General features: G+C 41.7%; 1 protein-coding gene across 1 annotated transcript in view; it reads right to left on the bottom strand.

The window, feature by feature from the left end:
* Positions 1-20,929, bottom strand: part of FBXW8 (F-box and WD repeat domain containing 8) — an 87,357-nt gene that overhangs the window by 47,692 nt on the left and 18,736 nt on the right. Inside the window, exon 4 of the mRNA XM_083151453.1 lies at positions 14,712-14,800. Within this exon, the coding sequence (XP_083007579.1) occupies positions 14,712-14,800 (89 nt within the window). The remainder of the gene's footprint in view (positions 1-14,711; positions 14,801-20,929) is intronic.

Genomic DNA, 20,929 nt, shown 5'->3' with positions numbered 1-20,929 from the left:
TAGTGGGGGTATGAACAGGTCGGGAGGATGCGTACCGCGTCAGCCCGCCATGCTTTGGGCTGACGTGGATAGTGGGATGTGCTAATTTGCATCACATGCAAATCACATGCAAATCTCATGCAATTTGCATACAATGCGATCCGCGGGCAGACGTGGATAGTGGGGGTGTGCTAAATCGCATCGTATGTGCAGTGACGCTGTGAAACTACACAAGTACCAATTTATTAAAGCTTTTAAACATGAAGAAGTGATGTAGCACATAGCAACCAGATTCTGTTTATCATTTCTCTATTGCATCCTGTGGAAATAGTATGAAGAAAGCAAATTGGCACCAAAAACAGGGACGATGTAAACTGTAGTGGCCATCTTTTTCTAACCCAATTGGGTAGTATACAAGGGTATCAAGCAATGGATATAATACACAAGATTTATTTCAACACTTAGCAAAGAAAATAACATAGACTGCATAAACATGAATAAAATATGAATCTACGTACATAGAAATGATAGACAGAAATGATAGACAGAATCTGATTGGTTGCTCTAGGCAACATCCCCATTCGCTTTTAGATGCTTTAGTAAATTTACCCCCTGAGTGCAAACCAATACGCAGAGCCTGAACTACACATTGTGGGTGATCAGAGTCCATGTAGTCAGGAGGAGATAGAAAGGAAACTACAATCTCCTGATTAATATAAAATTTAGTGATGACTTTGGGAATATAGTTGAGTGTGGAGCACAGCGGAGACTCGGTGTACCGAGGCAATGGCCACCAGAAATACCATTTTCCAAATGAGCCAGTGAAAATGAAGTCCAAAAGCCTTAAAATGGGGCCCTTTGGAGAACCCTGAGGACCAAAAGTTAACTCCCAAAGAATCGGAAGAACCAAGGGGGGCTGAATGTGGTGCAACCCCTACAAGAAAGACTGAACCACAGGCAAGTGGACCAAAAGGTGCTGGAACAACACAGAAAAAGGTAGAGACCTGGAACTTTGGAGAAGCCAGATGAAGCCTAAATCTGGCCATGACTTCAGGGAGGCCAAAAGTCTGGATAGGCAGTATTTAAATGGATCCAAAAAAGTCTAATTCTGGATAACAGAGTCTGAAACCCCCTAGCTTTCAAGAACTATTTCCCAAAAGCTCCCCTTCAAAGTCAGACTCAAAGGATCTGGATGAAGACATGGTCCCTGGGACAGACTATCCTACCATAGAGGAAGGCACCAGGGAGTCCCAATTGACAGACCACAGACATTCATATACCATGCCCACTGCAGCTAGTTTTGGGCAGCAAGGATGGACCAAGGACTGGATCATCTCCAGTTTCAACCCGCAAAAGACCTGTGGGAGATAAGCGATTGGGGGAAAGATGTAAACCATTGGGAAGGACCAGGATTACTACGAAGGCATCTACCAGAAGTGCACCTCAGTTCCTGGTTTGAGAGCTGTACTTGAGGCAAATAGGTCGATCTGAGGACAGCCCCTGGGATGTAGAGTGCAGACAGCACGGGAAGGAATCGCTTAGACAAGAAAAGAATGTGGCCAACTTCCTTTGTGGTGGTTGACAATGCAAGATCAATCGCATATATATCAGTCTGGACCTTCACTGGACAACTATGTATATGGAGTCCCATCTGACTAAGCTCGATAGACCACTGAAAGCTCCAGAATGTTTAGAGAGAGACTTCTCTCAGATGGCCCTGAGAGAGACCAGACTTCTTCTCTGGATAGAACAATCACTTGTGATTTGAGGTGTAGACTGCAGAGATTTCATCGTTGGAGAAGTTCCACTTGTAATGGCCTGGAGTGGAATTGAGCTTATACCATTATTTTAAAAACAAGACACATTGGGTGAGATTTAATAGGATGAGAGATTTCAGAAAGTGAGAGATTTGGTATGAAATCTCCAGGTTTTTTTTTTTTAAGCGGCAATCATTTGCACGTCAAAATCAAACTGGTTAAGCAGTGTAAATGATTGCTGCTTTAAAAAAACCTGGAGATTTCTTACCAAATCTCTCATCCTATTAAATCTCACCCTCCTTTATTTACCAAGATCTGCATACAAAAATGAATGGAGACTTCATGCTGTTTGAGAAATTTGTGCATGAGGAACTATAGGGCTTTCCTCTTAAAAGGAAAACACTTGGCGCTTTGGAGTCCAAAGTGCTCTCAGATGGATCACGTGTTAGAACGGAGGTAGGCAACGGAGTAGCTAACCATGGGACTGTAATAAGTCCAAAGGGGGGGGAGACACCACATTATTGAGGGGGTCCCCACTCCCCCAGGTACCCCATCCAGGGCTGACCAGCCACGGTGCTCACAATAAATGTTGGGAAGTTAGTTAACCATTGTTTCACAATGTACCCATCTGTTTACTGGAATGATCCATAGTCGATCTTTGCAGATTATTGTGTATTATATACAACACAACCAGTCCCTCCCTTCAAAATATCATAAAAGTTAAAAAGTTGCCTCCCCATACTGGAAATAATCTTTAATATCCAAACTCAAGTAAAAAATAGAACTAAGATGATTAAAATAGCATCTATGTAGCTGACTGCTTCTTTGCATTTGTCTGATTTGGTAGATCTGCTTCTGTTGAGAGTTGCAAACCAGTCTCTAAGCTAAAGAACTTTAAAATATATCAGTCATGGAGCACAATGTAAAAGTGCTAGTTAAAGCCAAATTGTAAATTTGTTCTTTTCACTAAACAATAGAGTTTGAACAACATATATGCACCTTACAGTAGTCATGAGATTTGTTCACTCAGCAAGATCTCTAGCACACACAAATTTAACATGCGGAATAAGGTTCTATTAAAACATGATTTTAATATATATCTATATATAAGCATGGGATTTTGAATTGACACTGAGGTCTGATGACATTTCCACTTAATATTTGGAGTAAGGTAAACAGTAATAAAGTATAAAAGCGACACTCCTTGTTTAACTCCAATCAATAACATTTCATTCCAAATTAGGGTTGTGTTTTCTAGTTTAAAACACCTTGGAAGCAAAGAGCACAGCTCGGAATCAGGGATGTGACATGGCACGGTTGGTAATATTTTTCTAACATGCCTCATTAGGAGACAGTCCGGTTTTGTGTTTCTACACATATAGCAGCTGAGTAGCTGTGTGACAGCTGAGCAACACGGTAGCAGAATCTGTCTAATGCATTTGTTGGAACTAGTGGGTCACCCTGGCAATGCCCAAATCATGCCCCATCTTTCCAAAGCGAGAAAAAAACTTGACCAACAATATAGGAGTAAAGGGAAAACTGGAGAAAGTTTCCATTATAACTGGCATTTAAGTGAGAAAGGACTGCAGTTGTGAGCTGGATTGTGCCCCTAATGAAGTGGCATTGAAAAAGCAAAGATGAAGTGTCCAGGACATGAAAAATATAATGCCAGCTTTCAAGCCAGCCTGGCTAACACACAGACAGAAATCATCCAGTACAAAGAGGTCCAGTGGTGGGAGAAAAATAGCCGCAATCTCCCTCCAGGGCCCCAGATGTCTTCATCGAGGTCTCATGCCAACCACAATCAAATGATGGAGAAGTGGTGCTGACAGGCCGGCTAATTGTCAGCCGTTGGGCACTAGCTCTTGGCGGGCATATTTTTATCCATTTTACGATTTACCATTGACAACACCTTAAAGGTGCAGTAGTTAGACATAGCTTATTGGTTCGTTAACATATACATTTCCATATTAAACCCAAACATTAGATATTAGCACATTTCCTTTATGCAAGTTCTCTCACCAGAATATATGTACTTTCATAAAAAAGAAAAATACACACAAAGTATACTTATACATTATGGTGAATAATTTACACAGTTCCATGTTTTAGTGGGTGAACTAAACTAAACTGCAGACAAGAAGACATTAATACTAAAATACTATACTCACAGTTGAGTACAACTATAATGAAAAAAAGAATCAGAAACTATTTATTTTGCAACATGATATGAAACTAAAGAGGTTATTCTGGTTGACATGCAAATTCGCAGGCAAGGCGTAATTTAGCTAATTACGTATGCACAACTACCGCAGTGCGCATGTGCAGGTTTCATAGTCCGTGCACGCTCGCACACGTTATTTTGTGCAACATTCTTATTGTGTTTATAGATCTGCACATACAGTAGTTAAGTTTATGTTTTACCTCCAAGTCTACAAAAATAAAAATATATTTTTGCTCACTTTTTGTAGAAGGGCTAAATGTGCAGAACAATCCCCCCCACAACAACGCACAAATCCAAAGAGATTTTACAATTTTAATGACCTATAAACACATGCATTGTAGACATACCCTTTTAAGAGATGTAGGTTGACTTACTGGGCTTGGGTGGTGTGCTGTAAGCGCAATACGAAATATTCATTTTAATGCTTATAAGAATGAGCTATAGGGTCATTCCATGAAAATGGGCTTTGCATCAAAATTAAAGCATATCATGTACCACAAAAACAACATTTACTTTGTACAAAATATTTAAAATACATGCTCAAAAAATATATTTCACATAATTTTTTTTAGTCAAAATGTAACATTTGTTATCATGGAATGACCCAATAGGCCACTATTTTGAGGGAAGATTTTTATTTTGCTCTTTCTTATCATAGTGTAATAACTCTTAAGGCCCCCATTCACTAGTCCGACTTACAGTAGCTTCCCTGGTAGCTCAAGTTGGGAGATATCACCCCAGATGCCTGTACTACATTATTCTTATTTAGAGCAGGTGGGTAATGTCTGGTGATCAGTGTGATCAACAGATACTACTTTTATATGGGTATTACTGAAAGAAGAAACTCCCATCTTTCAAAAAAGGGTACCCCATCTTTCTATGTTATATAATGGTAGAGATAAAAAGATTAAGGGGGGGTATTCAATCATGGGCCACGGCTGTCGAGCTGGCCTGACAGCCGTGACCCGGTCCCATTCTCAGTCTGCTTGAACAAGCAGGCGGAATTCAATGGCTGCGAGCTGCGGCCGGGAAGAGGCGAGCTGCAGCCGGTAGCTCGTCACTTCCTGGCCGTTCTCCGCAGAATGAGCCGACTGCTTGTGAAAGATACCCTGTTCAATGCTGTCGGGGAAGACAGCATTGAATAGGGCCCCGCAGCCATCTTTCCCAGTCGGGAGATGGCTGCGGATGATTGAATACCCCCCTTCAAGTCCTTTCCCCCACCATTTTCATTCATTTTCTACAACATTGCACAATGTACATGCGCGTAATGATTGCACTTTAAATTTAATTTGGGCGCTGATGGCTGTACGTAATCTCCACTGGCCATCAGGACCAGTGGGTACAAGGTAATCTCGTTTTGAGAGGTGCTATACCTGACACTGCAGGCAACAAGTTGTCCTATCCACAGTGTGCGCACAAGCAGGGCTTAGCACAACTCATCCTCAGGGGTTAAAATACTTAGGTGCTGACTTTGGGCCACGTACAGACATATTTTACTTTGAATGTAAATAGTAAGGTTCAGCCAAAAGATCAGTAGTAAATTTACACAATTTTTCATCTTTGAGATTCTGAATTGGATGGTTCTCTCTTTTAGTGGAATGGCCGTTTGGGTTTGTGTACTGGGCAGAGACTATGGAATTGCACGGAATAGTTCTGTAGCTAGGAGGTCGTGCTATTCTGAGTCATGAGAACAGAGAAGGGAAGCCTGAGGTAAATACCAATACTAATGCAGCTGTATTTAAGATATTAAGTTTTTGAACAATCACTATATGCCAAAAATAATGTTATTTTTCTTTGTGTGTTTTTTATGGTGCAAATTACGTTGAATGATGATTTGTAGATCTTTCAGCTTTAGATGGGGAAGCGCATAGCTCTATTTAAAGGCCCCCATACACTATGCGATGTTGGGGCGATTTCACCTGATTTGGATGGATCGGGCCATGAAATCGGCCCAAATTGCATGTGCAGACATACAGTACCTTCCGACCCAATGCACAGTCCCGTGTGCATCGGGTCGGAGTCGGGAGGTTGGACGGGCTGCACAAAAGATTTGGTAAATTTTGTGTGTAGCCTGGAGGCGCAGCAGGGGGAACAGGGAGCTGGGTATGTGAAGCCGGGCGGCTGGCACATGTAGAAGGAGCCTGGCTTCCCGTACGCTACTCAGCTCACACGCCTTCTACGTGCGCCCGCCGACCATCGACATGCAGGAAGGTCGACATGAGTCTAGGTCAACAGGGGCATTAAGTCGACATGGGTTAGGTCGACAGTCAAAAGGTCGACATGGGGTTTTTCAGTTTTATCATCCAAATGTCGACATGGACACGGGTTAAGGTGCACCACGTCCACTCGCATGGCTCGCTTCTCTCCAATGCTTCAGGCACACTATTTTATTCTCCCACCACACCCTAGTGGATGGTAGGGCATGAAATACCACCTGTCAGCACATGTCGGCTCAAAAAACAGTGCAAAACCCCATGTCGACCTTTTGACTGTCGACCTAACTCATGTCAACCTTATGACCATGTTGACCTAATGACCCTGTCGACCTTCCTGCATGTCTACTTAGACACATGTTGAACTTAATGCATGTCAACCTACTGACGGTCTAACAACTTGCTGGTGACCCAATGACCGTACCCCGTGCTAAATCATGTGAGACCTCCATGGGGAACTGTCAGGATGATTAGGTCCGACTTGTCCTTTGGACAAGTCGGCCTAATGTATGGGGGCTTTAAGACTTGGAATAGTTTTAAGCTCAGAATTAGAACTTTCAGGTTGTTTAGCCACTGACATCTTCTTGCCAGGATGCAGTCAAAATCCCGACCGGGTCAAAATACCGACATATAGAATGTACAGGTGAGGCATTCCCATGGAAATTCGCCGGTGACGTGAGTTCGTACAGGGTGTTGTAGCTCTAAGGCCAGCAAAGACTGACTGCGAGCGATAGCAAAAGCATTCTATGGTCAGCGACCATCAAATGATTTCGCCCCCCGCACACAAGCTGCGAATGGATGCTTATGCAAAACATCCATTCACATGCCTGCGGGGACATCTGTGGTGCATGCGGCGGGTGGTCGTTCATGCGGGTGGCGGGCAGTGTTTAAATGGCTCACAAAGCTGCCAAATTCACAGCTTTGCGAGTGAACCAGAATAAACCCCTAAGTGTGCACATCTATATTTATTTGTTTTTATTTTTTTAACAGTGATCTAAGAACAAACAACTTAAGCTGGGTACACACTAGACAAAATATTTTAATATTTGCCCAAGTCAAACAGATTATAAAAACAAATCGTTGAAATCATCCGGTGTGTATGCACTTTGCGTGCACCTGCTGTGTCTTTAAAAAGCATGTACGCACATAAAAATAGATATATATACTGTGTGTAATGACCAAACGACCTACTAATGTATGATATATCGTTAATTCATCTGTAAGATTGCACAGTGTTTATGCACTATATTGTTTGTCCGGGAGTTCAAGGGATTATACAGACGACTATTGCAGATTTTCTTATAGTCCAATGTGTGCTCAGCTTTAGCTGAAGGAGGAAATTCTAATGTTTAAATTAAAAATTCTCTAATTTTCAAAGGAAATTTAGGGTATGAAATAGAACAGCAGTTCCAAAACTGTGTGTCATAGCACCCAGGGTGCTGCAGATCATTTGCAGAGGGTTGGTGGACCAAATCAAATTATACATGGTTCAAGTTATAGGATAAACTAGTGCAACCCTGTCCACTGCCACGTAACTGACAATATTGTTAACAATATTTATTGTGCATTATGGGTAGTGTGTACATACTGTATTGTTAACTGTGCGCACTCCCATGGGACGTCAGAGACCCCCTCTGTTGTACATGCAGTAACATTCTGACTACATATTCAATGACAGCATGCGCTATATATATATATATATATATGCAGTGCACTATATAGTGTGTAGTCCATACACACTAGCCGATATGCAAGAAAATATTATCAAAATTGGATCGTTTGCACTGTCTAATGTGTGTGTGTACCCAGCTCAGGGATGACAGGTAGGTCCAATTTACTTTCAAATAATAAAAAAAAAATTATTGTATGGTATGATGCCTGTATTCTGCACTTCTTTTGTTTAGCAGGAAAAAAATGTGCAGAATTTCTTAAGAAACGTTTGGCCTACAGATGCTTGTACCCCTGTGATCTAGGAAATGTTATTGTTATGTATATTATTGCTGTTCAAGTGATGTCATATTTGTTTTACTGTGTCCTATGCTCAATTCTGGATGTACCCTAACCCCGCCCCATCCCCCCTACCCCCTTTCTCTTCCAGCTGTTCCCTTTCTCTTTTTTTCTGTACCCCATATATAACACTGATTTTTCAATAAAAATGTATTGATGTTAAAAAAAAAAAAAGTGCTTGTACAGTGATTTGAGAAAGTTTGGAAACCAGTGAAATAGGTCTTTGAGGAAATCCTAAATCCAGGACTGAATGCTAACAAACCCACTGTTGGGACAACTGTTCTGCTAAGGCCAAGGCAGATACCCTTTTCTTAATGCAGCCCTGCTTATGGCGATTGGTACATTATAACACATGGTATTTAGGAAAGCCATTTAGAGGTAACAAAGGCACATTTTATTTAATTTACAGGATCAGAGCGCCATGCCAAGGCAATATTTATGTCCTGTCCTCAATTCCAAATATCTACCACCTATCTACGAGCTGAGGTAACGGAGATCTCACATTACTGAAAACCCCCCAGGACTTTGCAAAGCTCCTTTGAAAGAGATCGCAAAGGGTCAGGTGCAGATGACTCGTGTGGTTTCTATATAGATATCTTACAATCTCTCTCTGCCCCTCCTATGCTTTAGGGTAAGGTTGTCAGCATTCACCAAACACTTACTGTAACTGAAGCCCTGTCTTTGTTTAGCAATATGATCCGTTAATGGTGATGTCATGTGAAGTAGAAAATAAGACCAGCATATGAGAAGACGGATGAGGCAGCCAGTGCTGGACACAAATTTCAAAACAATTAAGCAGGTGGGTGACACAACACCTTGGAACTGTATAGAACTGTAATTAAGTTAATGCACTCCATAGACATTGAAGACAAACCATTAAATCCAGAATATGGTTAGTAGCATGACATTTGTGTCTGTAGTATAAACTAAAAAAAAATCACTCACCTACTACAGCAGGAATATTATCAGTAAAACTGCTTAATAATACAGCAAGTGTGACTAGCACAAGACTCATGTCCCTAAGTGAACCCACACAAGAAACAGATCATGTTCTCCGTCTGAAAGACAGAAAGCCCTGTGGCTTTAAGGAGATCCTGCGGGAGATGTAACTGTAGAAAGGCCAGTGTATACAACATTGATTGGGAGTGAGGTAACCGCAGCCAACTGTGTCTCAAATGAAAAGGGATTGGAGGTCTGACCGAGAAAACAAGCATCGTAACCGCCTGATGAAACTTTAATGATCAACACAAGATTCTCCATCTCTCAGGCTCTCCGTACTAACTCATTGCTATTATATTCATGCAACGCACTGTCTGTAGATGATCTCCGGAGAAGTAACTTCTAAAAAATGGCTGCAAGTGCACTAAACCAGCAAGCAGATTGATATTCCTGATGGTTCTGTATTTTCCTTCTAATAAACCCATGTTGTGGTTAAAATAGCGCGATTAACATGTAAATGAAATAAGAGCAATTGCAGAAATCTTGGCGGTTTCTCAGCTGATTTAGGAAGTAATTTGCATTATTTGATTGCACAACATACATACATACTGTAAATAAGCCAAGTGCTCTTACTTGGCATACTTGCCTACCTGACCCTCTCCATAAGGGAGAAAATGCTCTGTTCCTGGACTTCCCTGGTAATGTATGATTGCCATCACCTGTGGGGAGCCAGGTAATTGATAAGAAAGGTGTTTCACCACAGGTGATGGCAATCATACATTACCAGGGAAGTCCAGGAACAGAGCATTTTCTCCCTCATGGAGAAGGTCAGGTAGGCAACCATATTACATGGGGCACTAAACTTTTGGGGGACAAGTAATTACGTGTATTGCGACACGCTTCCTAACATTCGGACAATGTAAAAACTTATTTGAGAGATATACGAAAGCTTCAAGCCTGTGACTATTTTACTGGTATTTGGGGGAGCAGATTGCCTGCTGCTATGGTCTGAGAACTGAGAATTCTCCAGGTAGAACAGCATGGTTAAGAAAAAAAAAAAAAAGTAATGAAAAAAAGGATTTAGTTGTGGTGGGGGAAAGAAACATTTTGCCAGCAGCCATTTGATTGCTCTGCACTTGACTTATAGTAAGCTATTAAGCAGATATTCCTATTTCAGTTATCTGCACATTAGCTGCCAGTATTTGGATTATGCCAATAATATAACAGTAACTGATGCTATACTGATTTAGCATTTCCATTCTAGGTCAATAATATATTTTCTGTAATCTCCCTATCATTTCATAGCATTACTAGCTCTGGATACGAATTACCGCTAACTGCCTGCATAAGCTCTAGAATTGTTTCTGGGACAAACAGCAGCGCTCCATTTATTTCAATTGTGTCTACCGGACTCACCGGGTCATTTAGTGTATAACAGGTTAAGGGACATTCAACCAGCAGATGCATTGGGGTACACTATCCTCAAATCTAATGAATTGAGCAGTAGACCCATAAGTTTTTTTTTTTTACTAAGATGAGAGTTCTCCTGAAGATGGGATGTTGCTATGGGCAACCAATCAGAATCTACTTATTTATTTAGCACCTTCTAGAAGATAAAAGATAGAATCTGATTGGTTGCCCATAGCAGTCTTCAATACAACTCCCATTTAGTAAATAAACCCAAGTCTTAAGAAAGCGACATATCAGAATGACCAGCAATTGGGTAAATGGGCTCGGTGATTTTCCAGATGTAGCGACCGTCATTCATTAAAATGCATTAGTGCAGGAAGATGGTGAATGCGACTAGAAAAAGCGGACAATGGAGCATATATGACAAACAAACAGCGCAATCTGTAGTCCGAAGCGGCAAATCATGTAGATAATGATTGCAGGAAGGCGCATTCTAACCTTCCATGCTACATTTGGAACCATGGCATTTTTAGACACCTTTTGATTGACTCTGAAACAGTGCCAACCAGGTGGTGTCCTGCGACTGAGACAATATGCCAAATTTGTCCAGAAACGTCAAATTGTCTGTGTGTCTGGGCATGACTTATCTCACATAAAGTGTGAAATAAGTGCTGGACTTTTGAATGTATTGAAATTGTCAACAGAGAAAATGTTTAATATTTCTCATACATGAACTAGCTAATTAAATATTAAAAGACAGATCACTGTGGGTCCACAAGCTATGAGCCCCCATTTATGGCTTATTGTCCACTGAAACAGTCATCTTTCTATCGTTCTATACCATTTCCTAGTAAATATGGTTTATGGTGAATTGTCATTACATTAATTCCCTTAACCTAAGTATTTTAATACATGGAGCAAGTACTGGGTATTTTTTGCAATAGAAACAGAATTTTTACAGGGTAATCTAATCTCCACAAATCACGGAACTACACAGCAAGTTCAATCAACAAAGTTTATTTTATCTTTTGACAACTTCCCGGCTGTAGAAATCAGGTCGATATTAGCGCTTAAGGAAATACCAAGATCACTATCCAATTTGGATGAGATCCAGCTATTCCACATGCCCGGCACAAACAGCCAGATCATGTCTTCCAGGTACAGTGCTAGTGTGGTGAAAAAATTACCACACACACACAGAGGCCAATCGCTGTCACCTTCCAGCCATATTTTCCAAGATATTCTTTATTTATTTATATCAGATTATTATTAGACACTAAAGGGAGGAATTAAATTGAAACTGGTACGGACTGTTTTGTAGGTGTTTCTTGGTCAGGGATGGATGCAGATTTCTTGGCCCCGGCAGAGTGAATACACCAGCCATCCTGCATGTCCTGAGGTTTACTTGGATGGCCAATGTTTTTGCAGACAATTCGATGCACAGATACAGCAGAAAGCATCAATTTATACAAGACGCCTCCTCCCACATTAGCATATCAGTATCTGTGTCCACCTTCTGTAGGAAAAAGTACCATTAATATAGCGGATATAACTTAAAAAAAGAACTTAATGTCTCTAGTGTAGAAAGCTAAGACTCCTAACAATATAGGTTTAAATAAGGCCCTAAAGAAGGAATAGTTATTAATTATATTTTGGTGATCATGTGTTTTACTCTTTTTGTTGGAGATTGCGTCTACAGTCTTAACATTACGATCATGATAGTATTATCTCCTCTGTGGGCATATACCTGTAGGCCTATTAGTGTGCAGAGAACAGCAGAAGTTCTGTGAATGGGAATTGATTTTCTAAAGAAAATGCCAATATGGAACCAATTTATGGCTATTGCTGCATGCGTGTACAGATTTAATAACCTCTCACTTTTCCCTATGCTGTAAAAGCAATAGGTAGTTAGGTTATCATTAAGTAGCTGCAATTGTTCTCTATAGCTAAGGCAGCTGGACCCTGGTTAATTGAACAAAGCAAAGTGCTGTGCAAGATTCCTGGAGAGATAGAGGGAATTTATACATGCAGGTTCTAAATCAATAAGTCAGTGGTACGAACAGTAACTTTGCATTTTATTTTTAATACACTGAAGTAATATAGAAACTTCTACAAATAAAATCTGTGTGAAATGTTATAAGAGTAACACAAATGCGGATGTAAATGTGGACCCGTTCTCCTCAGATACCAGAATGGGGCCAGAATGCATGTTATGGTTCCTGCAAACAGACAACTGTGAATATTGTTTTGTCACTACAGTGCCAATCATAAGAGGCAACTGCCGAGACGTCATTAGCTGTGACATCTACCATATGGCAGTACCTGTCAAGAAGTGAGTAGTAAACGTTGACATTTGCCAAATAAGAGAAAGACACATTTCGGCCCTCTGTGTACGTACCGATTAAATCGCATTCTTGAGTTCAGTCATTCATTTCTCTAATCTAACTCCTTTTTTTAATTGAGTTTTAGTAGTAAAACCTAGTCATACTTCTCTTCTATGCATAGTTCAGCACCACAAAACCTCTGCCAGCAACCGGTTCTGTTACAACAGCAGCTTTGACTAATGTTCAAGGTTCTGGTTTTACTATCACCCACAGGGAAAGCCAGTGCTTGCACCGGCTTTCCTGCTAGCTCGGAGGGCTTTGCATATAAAAAATAGGCAAAGCCGCGCTCCGCATACAGCATCGCGGGTGTCCCCCGATGTGTGCTGAGCGATTGTGCTTATGCACGTTGCACAGCAAGAGAGCCAGGTTGCCCCGTGTGTATGGGGCTTTAGACAAAAACATTCTGATATTCTTTTTGAAAATAATAAATATAAAATTATTATAGCAAAACAGAAAAAGCAAACCTAGACCACATAGTGAATATATGACCACATAGTAAATAAATGGTATATATGGTCAAAAATGTAAATACGGTAAAAGGTCATCCAATATTTAAGGGCAATGCTTTTACCAGCCATCTCTTGCTACTTAATTTAATGCCCTTTTAAACATTGGATACAAACCTAATCCAAAAGCACCGGGTTGTAAATGAAACAGAGTCTGGTGCATAACCATAGCCACCACTATTTCCATAACACACTGCAAAAAGGTCAACATGAGGTTTTCCCTTTTTTTTTGGATGAAAATGTCGACACCTTAGCATGCAGATGTCGACATGCTCACCATGCTTTGGACCAGTTGCCTTGCTCCACTGTCGCTGTGCTCGGCACACTTTACCATGGCCAATCAGCGTCCAAGTTCCTTGTAAAAGTATGAACAAGTATTAAAAAAAAATATCGGCACATACCGATTAATTTGTCTGTTTTCAGCCGCATTTCCCTGTGCAGATCTGACTTTGTTAAAAGACAAATCTGCATTGTCCAAAACAGAAGCTAAATTATTAAATCTGCACCAGTTTTCTACAATGCACTCCGACTGTCGGAACATTTCAGACGGTGGGAGAATGAATAGGTTTTGTCGAAATGTGAATACCCACCTAAAACCGTTTCGCTGTGGAAAACTGCAGCTTGGGGAACGCATACTTGCAAGACATCAAATATTTTAAGTACAGTATATAATCAAGTCATGCAGTTACATAAGTCACAAATCTACACAACTGACCTTTAGCGTGAACGAACCCATTATACCACAAATGAATTCCTCCAATAACACATGAAAGTTTGACTAATACCATTTAATGGACGACTGAGCAAATTAAGTTATATAAAAAAAAGTTGCAACAGATGTGTGTTTAGTTGTACAAGAAGTATCTCTATTAACTCTTACACACACTGTGGAACCTTCCTGTATTTCACAGTACCAGACATAAAATGGTTTTCTACTACTTTTCTTAGGTAGGGTGCACACTAGAGTGATTTCGGTATGATTTACCATTTTGTAACAAACCGTACACATTGTCTGGTATGTACACACAGTTGCGCACTCCTGCACAAGTGACATTGTTTAGTCGGCTGTTAAACAGAAGATATCATATGCTCAGATGGTTCCCTGTAATGGAGTACAGAACAAGGTATAGCTTTGTCGTTCATTATAGTGTACGGCTAAACAGCATGGTCCGGGCCAAAGGGAATTCGGCCCGACCATCGGGAACAAATGGCCATAGTTCTGATGTGTAGCCAGCCTTAGCTTATGAGACTTTCCCCAACAATCAAATTTTACTACCTGTCACTGCACTTACCCAGCTAGGACCACGCCATCAGATGCATGAACATCACAAAGCACCTTCCCCAGTTCATAATGCAGCTGAGTAACAGCACCAATGCGGTTCTGAAACAGACAAAAATGGAAACGTTCGATCTATATTAGTTTACAATTCAGTAAATAGTATTATGACTTGTATTAATATGGGTTGATTTTCCAATATCAAAAATATAATGAATACCAACATTTTTTGAGCGTGACGGAGATAATGACCCTTTCAGATGTTTCAATGCACACAAAATTTGCTTTATGAACAAAATTATTAAATGTATCGTACAAAATGGCCTTCAAGCTATGTATGTAAGAAACATAATAGTATGCTAAGATTTCAAAATACAGAAAAATCTAAAATCCAAAATACTTCTGGGTCCAAGCATTTCAGATATGGGAGACACAACTGTAATGGACAATTATGTATAAAAAAGGGTAGTTTCATCACAGTGGTAAACTTTTAGCTTAGCAATTCTTCATTCTATATATGTATCTGCCTAAGGCCCTTCTCCTTCATCATTGATCTGTACATCCTTTCCTTTGGTATCTAATTTTTGTGGGAGAGCAATTACATCAAAATGACAAGACTGATTGTGATGGTTCAGGTGTCATTCAATAGAATCTATGATGTAGATGTGCAATAAGGTTGCAAAATGTGTATAATGGCACTTGCAGGGAATGAATGTTAAAAGGGGGGAACCCTACCACTGCCTCTTGCTCTCAACCACAGAGAGCTGCCTTACCATTACCCTTGTACTCATCCCTCCTGTGCATGTCATGTGTCCACATCACATACTTATGAAATGATTAGCTGTTCTGATTCCTACTCATGCTGTTACTTGCTTTTGTGTTTTCCCCATGAATAATGCGGTGTACACTTTTGGAAGCTTAATAAATTGGGTACTTGTGAGTTATCTGGGCGTCCGATTTTGGTACTAGATCGCATGCGATATCGCATGCGATATCGCATGCGATTTGCGATTTGCATGCGATTTAGCATGCGATTTGCATAAGATTTGCTATTCATTTCATTACCTCACTATCCCCAAAGTGTGTCTATCAACGTGAACCCGAAGCGTGGCGAGCGCAGCGAGCCCGCGAGGGGCGGCGGTACGTGTCCTCCGACCTTTTCATGCCCTACTATCCACTAGGGCGTGGAGTGAGAATAGAATAGTGTGGCGAGCGCAGCGAGCCACCGAGCCCGAAGCGTGGCGAGCGCAGCGAGCCCCGCGAGGGGACGCGGACACCTTCACAGGTATCCGCGTACCCTTGCGGGCTTCACAGGTGTCTGCGTCCCCTCGCGGGGCTCGCTGCGCTCGCCACGCTTCGGGCTCGGTGGCTCGCTGCGCTCGCCACACTATTCTATTCTCACTCCACGCCCTAGTGGATAGTAGGGCATGAAAAGGTCGGAGGACGCGTAACGCCGCCCCTCGCGGGCTCGCTGCGCTCGCCACGCTTCGGGTTCACGTTGATAGACACACTTTGGGGATAGTGGGGTAATGAAATGAATAGCAAATCTTATGCAAATCGCATGCTAAATCGCATGCAAATCGTAAATCGCATGCGATATCGCATGCGATATCGTATGCGATATCGCATGCAAATCGCATGCAAATCGTAAGTACCCAAATCGGACGCCCAGATAACTCACAAGTACCATAAATTGTAATAATATGTATTACTCTATTCATAGTATAGAAAATGTGGTACTTCATAACGTATTTGGCAAACATGAATAAAACTTGAAGCATCAGCCAGTTTGGACACTTGAATTCAATAGGAAGGAGATCCTTGTTCAAGGAATTTACAATGTAATGAGATGGAAACAGACAAAATAGGTAAATGTATAGAGCAATAAGCACAGTCACAGTGCCAGCTACAGAAGCTGCTGTGTGGGTTTCAGTTTAGATTTAAAAATACATAGCAAGACAATAGGGCAGATGTATTAAGCCTTAACAAGAGATAAATGCAAGGGTGATAGAGGGACAGATGTACTAAGCTTGAAAAGTGATAAAATGAAGAGTGATAAACCACCAGTAAGTGGAAGGGGCACAGCGCCCCAAAATCTGGACTCCTATCTTCAGGAATTTATTTGGCGAAAAACTGTCGGCAGTGGATTCTATATGCCCTAACTCTGCTCCCAAAGGCTGACAAAGCAGACGACACAGATGCAGACACAACTGTGTCAACTTCAGCTGCAGTTTCCGTGAATGCAGGAACTGAAGAATAACGGTTTTATTATTTTCTTTGTCTTGTTATTTCATATTATTGTACTTTAAGTGGTTTTTCTTCTTCTTTATTATGCACTAAAATCCAGTTATCAGTTATCACATGTCGTCATTACTGTCTCAGATATATGATATGGCAGGTGTGAATGTGTTCCTGAAACACCTCCACTATCCACGGCAGCCCAAAGCGTGGCGAGCGCATCGAGCCCCGTGAGGGCACACATTACGTATCCCCCTGACCTGTTCATACCCCCCCACTATCCACGTCGGTGTGGAGGTGATGTTAATAAAGTGTGGCGAGCGCAGTGAGCCCCGTGAGGGCACACATTACGTGTCCCCCCAACCTGTTCATACCCCCCTCTATCCACGTCGGTGTGGAGGTGATGTTAATAAAGTGTGGCGAGCGCAGCAAGCCAACGAGACCGAAGCGTGGCAACATGTATTACATGTATTCTGCTTCCCCCCGCTGTGCTCGCCGACGTGGATAGTGGGTGGTATGAACAGGTCGGGGGGACACGTAATGCGTCCGCTCACCACACTTTGGGCTGGCGTGGATAGTGGGGGTTTGAATAGGAGGCATTTGCCAGTATGTAACATGAAGCACCGGCAAATACCTCCTTTAAGACGCACTTGCGCCCGCATACCCTCTTTGTGCACGAGACGCATGTGGTACCGAACCCCCTAGCCCCGTCTCCCTGAAGCGGACACGGGAAGGGTTGCCGTTCCCTGCTGCAATAATTACTGAGACGCAGGAGCATCTGAGATGCACCTGCGTCTCAGACAGATGGAGCGCCTCTCCGCTGGCGCCCACATGATCCCCTCTCCGCCGGCATTTGCCAGCGCAGGGGATCTGGCGGTTACCGGCGCTGTGTGAGAGGCGCTCACTAGGCTTGCCATGGCCGCCGGGGACAGAGCCATGAACAGAGCCGGGCTGCCGCGGAGTCACTACGCTAACTACACTAGGCAGCCGTTGGGCTGTCACTACGCTAAATATGCTAGGCAGCTGTTGGGCTGCTGCGGAGTCACTACGCTAGGCAGCCGTTGGGCTACGCTGACAGTGTAGCTTAGCCTACGCTGAAAACGTAGCGTAGCCAGGCGCCGTGCTATTCCAAAGTACAGATTTTATCTATCTAATTCAAGTCATCACTGCCTTGACTTCATACACATCAATGCACCCGTTCTCTTCACCATAGCAGGATTGTGATAAAACATACTGGACTTGTTGAATGAACATACATTATATGAAGGAATGCTCCTACCAAGGCACTTCGTAGATGGAAAGCTAAGCTGTACTGCATCATACTGGATAAACAAAATGCAAGAGGACTAGCTTAATGCTAAATAATAAAGGTGTAGTGACTACAAATAACCTTAGTAACAAACTATGGGGTCTAATTACTAAGCCTTCCAAAGAGATAAAGTGGCTTAATAAAGAACCAGCCAATCAACTTCTAACTGGCATGTTACGGGTTGTTTGAGAAATGACAGTTAGGGGCCAATTGGGCAGTACTTTACTAAGCCATGGAGAGAAATAAATAGGCTCTTAGTCATACCATACACGCAAATACCAATCAGTTGCCTAATTTTTGCTAAAAATATCAGTAATTATTTAATATGGTGAATATAAATAAAAGTTATTTATGCAACAATTAGACCAAGTTAAATAACCCTTTCACTTTAGATAGATGCATACACACACACACACACACACACACACACACACGAGATGTGTGATCAGTACCAAAATGGATTACAATAGGTACTTCAAGACTTCACAGAGAATTCACAGGCTGCTACTGTATCTCATGAACACTTACACAGCTGACAAGATGGCTGTCTTAACCCAAGATGGCCAGGCCTAAAAATAAAGTTGGAGTTGCAATCTTTACCTGGTCTAACAATGAGATATAAAATATTCTAAACATCCTTGTGAACGGTACGACACTGATTGAAATGGACAGATACATGGAGACAAGTCAGCTATCTATAAGAGATGCTGCCATTTTCGCAAATTACCAGATGCTAGATTTACAGGCTGAAACTGGTTGCGTAGCCTGTACAAGCCACTTAATTGAAATAATCCATTTTCAATTTCAACTTTCCATAATCTCTTCCTACCCTTTGTGACTTGAGGCAGGATTCGCACAGAATAAGCATGCTATCCAACCTGCTGTTAAAACATATGTGAACATAACAGTAATAAGGGTTCTCTAGTTTTTATCTTCAATACAATAATTCCCAACATCAAAGCTGAATCACTTAAAAACCCTCCTCCGAGCAATCCTCTGATAAGAAAAGTAGAGGGAAAAAAAACCCTTCATAAAATTTTAATGAAATATTAATAAATTCTCGCTAATACAATCACATGTCCCTGGGGAGTGGCTAGAAATTGGCAACACTTGATGTGGGATCTGCTTAATGCTTCATTGGGAACAAAATCACATTATGCAGAACATGTGTTAGGCTCTGCCAATATCTGACGGTCCCTGCGGGTGTGAAATGTGTTTTTAGAAAGTGCATTTATTAGCCTATTTTAAGAGTTTCGAGACAAAGTGTGCTGGACAGGAATATAACGCGACCTGAGTCGCCTCGCAGAGGCCATAGAAAAAAACGAACATCTTCATATTGGAGGGGAAAAAAACCCTAATCAAATAGAAACCCATGAACAGAATGTCAGCGCCGTCACACTTGTACTTATTCTCTCGGCTTACCTGCATGAATAAAGGCAAACTCACTAATATAAAAGTTTATCAGACGAACCACAGGGGGCCTAATATCATCTGAGAGACCAAAATATAGACACACCAAACAAATATCAAGATATAGGACTAGTGTCAGACAGTTATACAACATAAGTGTTTTACATTCTAAATAATTATGTAATCCTCAACAAGTCCTAAAACATTATTAATAAAATCACAAATTATAAATTCCCCAAAATAGTAGAATTTACAGTCATTATTTATTAAACAAATAAGCAATCATGAGCTAGCCATGTGTGGAAATGTACACTTAGCTGTAAGCTGGGTACACACTGGGCCGAATTACATGTGATAAAGCAAACGGGCAATTTGTTGCTACCGGGTAAGCGAATGTGTACACCCAATGGATCTGTAAACATTGTTGTTCACAGACAGATCATGCCGACACTGCAGCACAACCACTGGCATATTGGCGCATCTGGCTGCGTGTGCTGTCCACCCGGACACTGGAGGTTATTCTGGCTCACACGCAGCGCTGCGAATTTCGCAGTGCTGCATGTGGTTTTGAAGCCACCCGCAATGCCGCCCGCTCCCCCCCCCCCTCCTTTCCTCTCTCTGCCAGGTCCCTGCACAGCTGCGAAGGGATGTTTTGCATAAACATCCCTTCACAGCCATGTGTGTGTGGACCAAATCATTCGATGGTTGCCAACCATCGAATGATATTGAACGTACACGCAGAACTAAGACACGCTCAGGTGTCTTAGTTTTGCATGCGCCCTGTATGGGAACAGGGCGTGCAGCTGACATCCGGTGATGTTAGCTGTCCACCCCTTGCAGCCGTGTCACTGCTGAATTTCCATGGGAAAGCCTAGAATTTTCATAAGAACATCCATGAAATGCTGGGCGTTCCCATGGGCATGTCCACATTGGTGTGTACGAATGGGATGGCAAACTTCCAGTTTGCCGTGCCTGTTCACTCCCAGCGTATGCAAATGCACAGAAATGCGCATTACCAAAACATCGCTGAATAAGGTCCACTGCCTACAGGGGCCTATGTCAAATACAAATGTGCGCCCAGACGTGACGTCAAGACAACATACTGAGTGGCTGATTGGATTAAACTTTTTTTTTACTGTTATTTGGGGAGAAAATTGTGTTATTTAATGCTAATAATTGCAATCTTCAAATGACCATTAACATTAACTAGAAACTTTCTGTTCAAGTGAAACTATACTTGTATGAAAAGAGGAATAGTTTAGCATGGTTTAATTTCC

This window comes from Crinia signifera, chromosome 1 (assembly GCF_055691185.1).
Source record: "Crinia signifera chromosome 1, ASM5569118v1, whole genome shotgun sequence".
NCBI lineage: Eukaryota > Metazoa > Chordata > Amphibia > Anura > Myobatrachidae > Crinia > Crinia signifera.
Note: the sequence above shows the minus strand (reverse complement) of the source record. Positions and strands in the feature narration are given on the sequence as shown.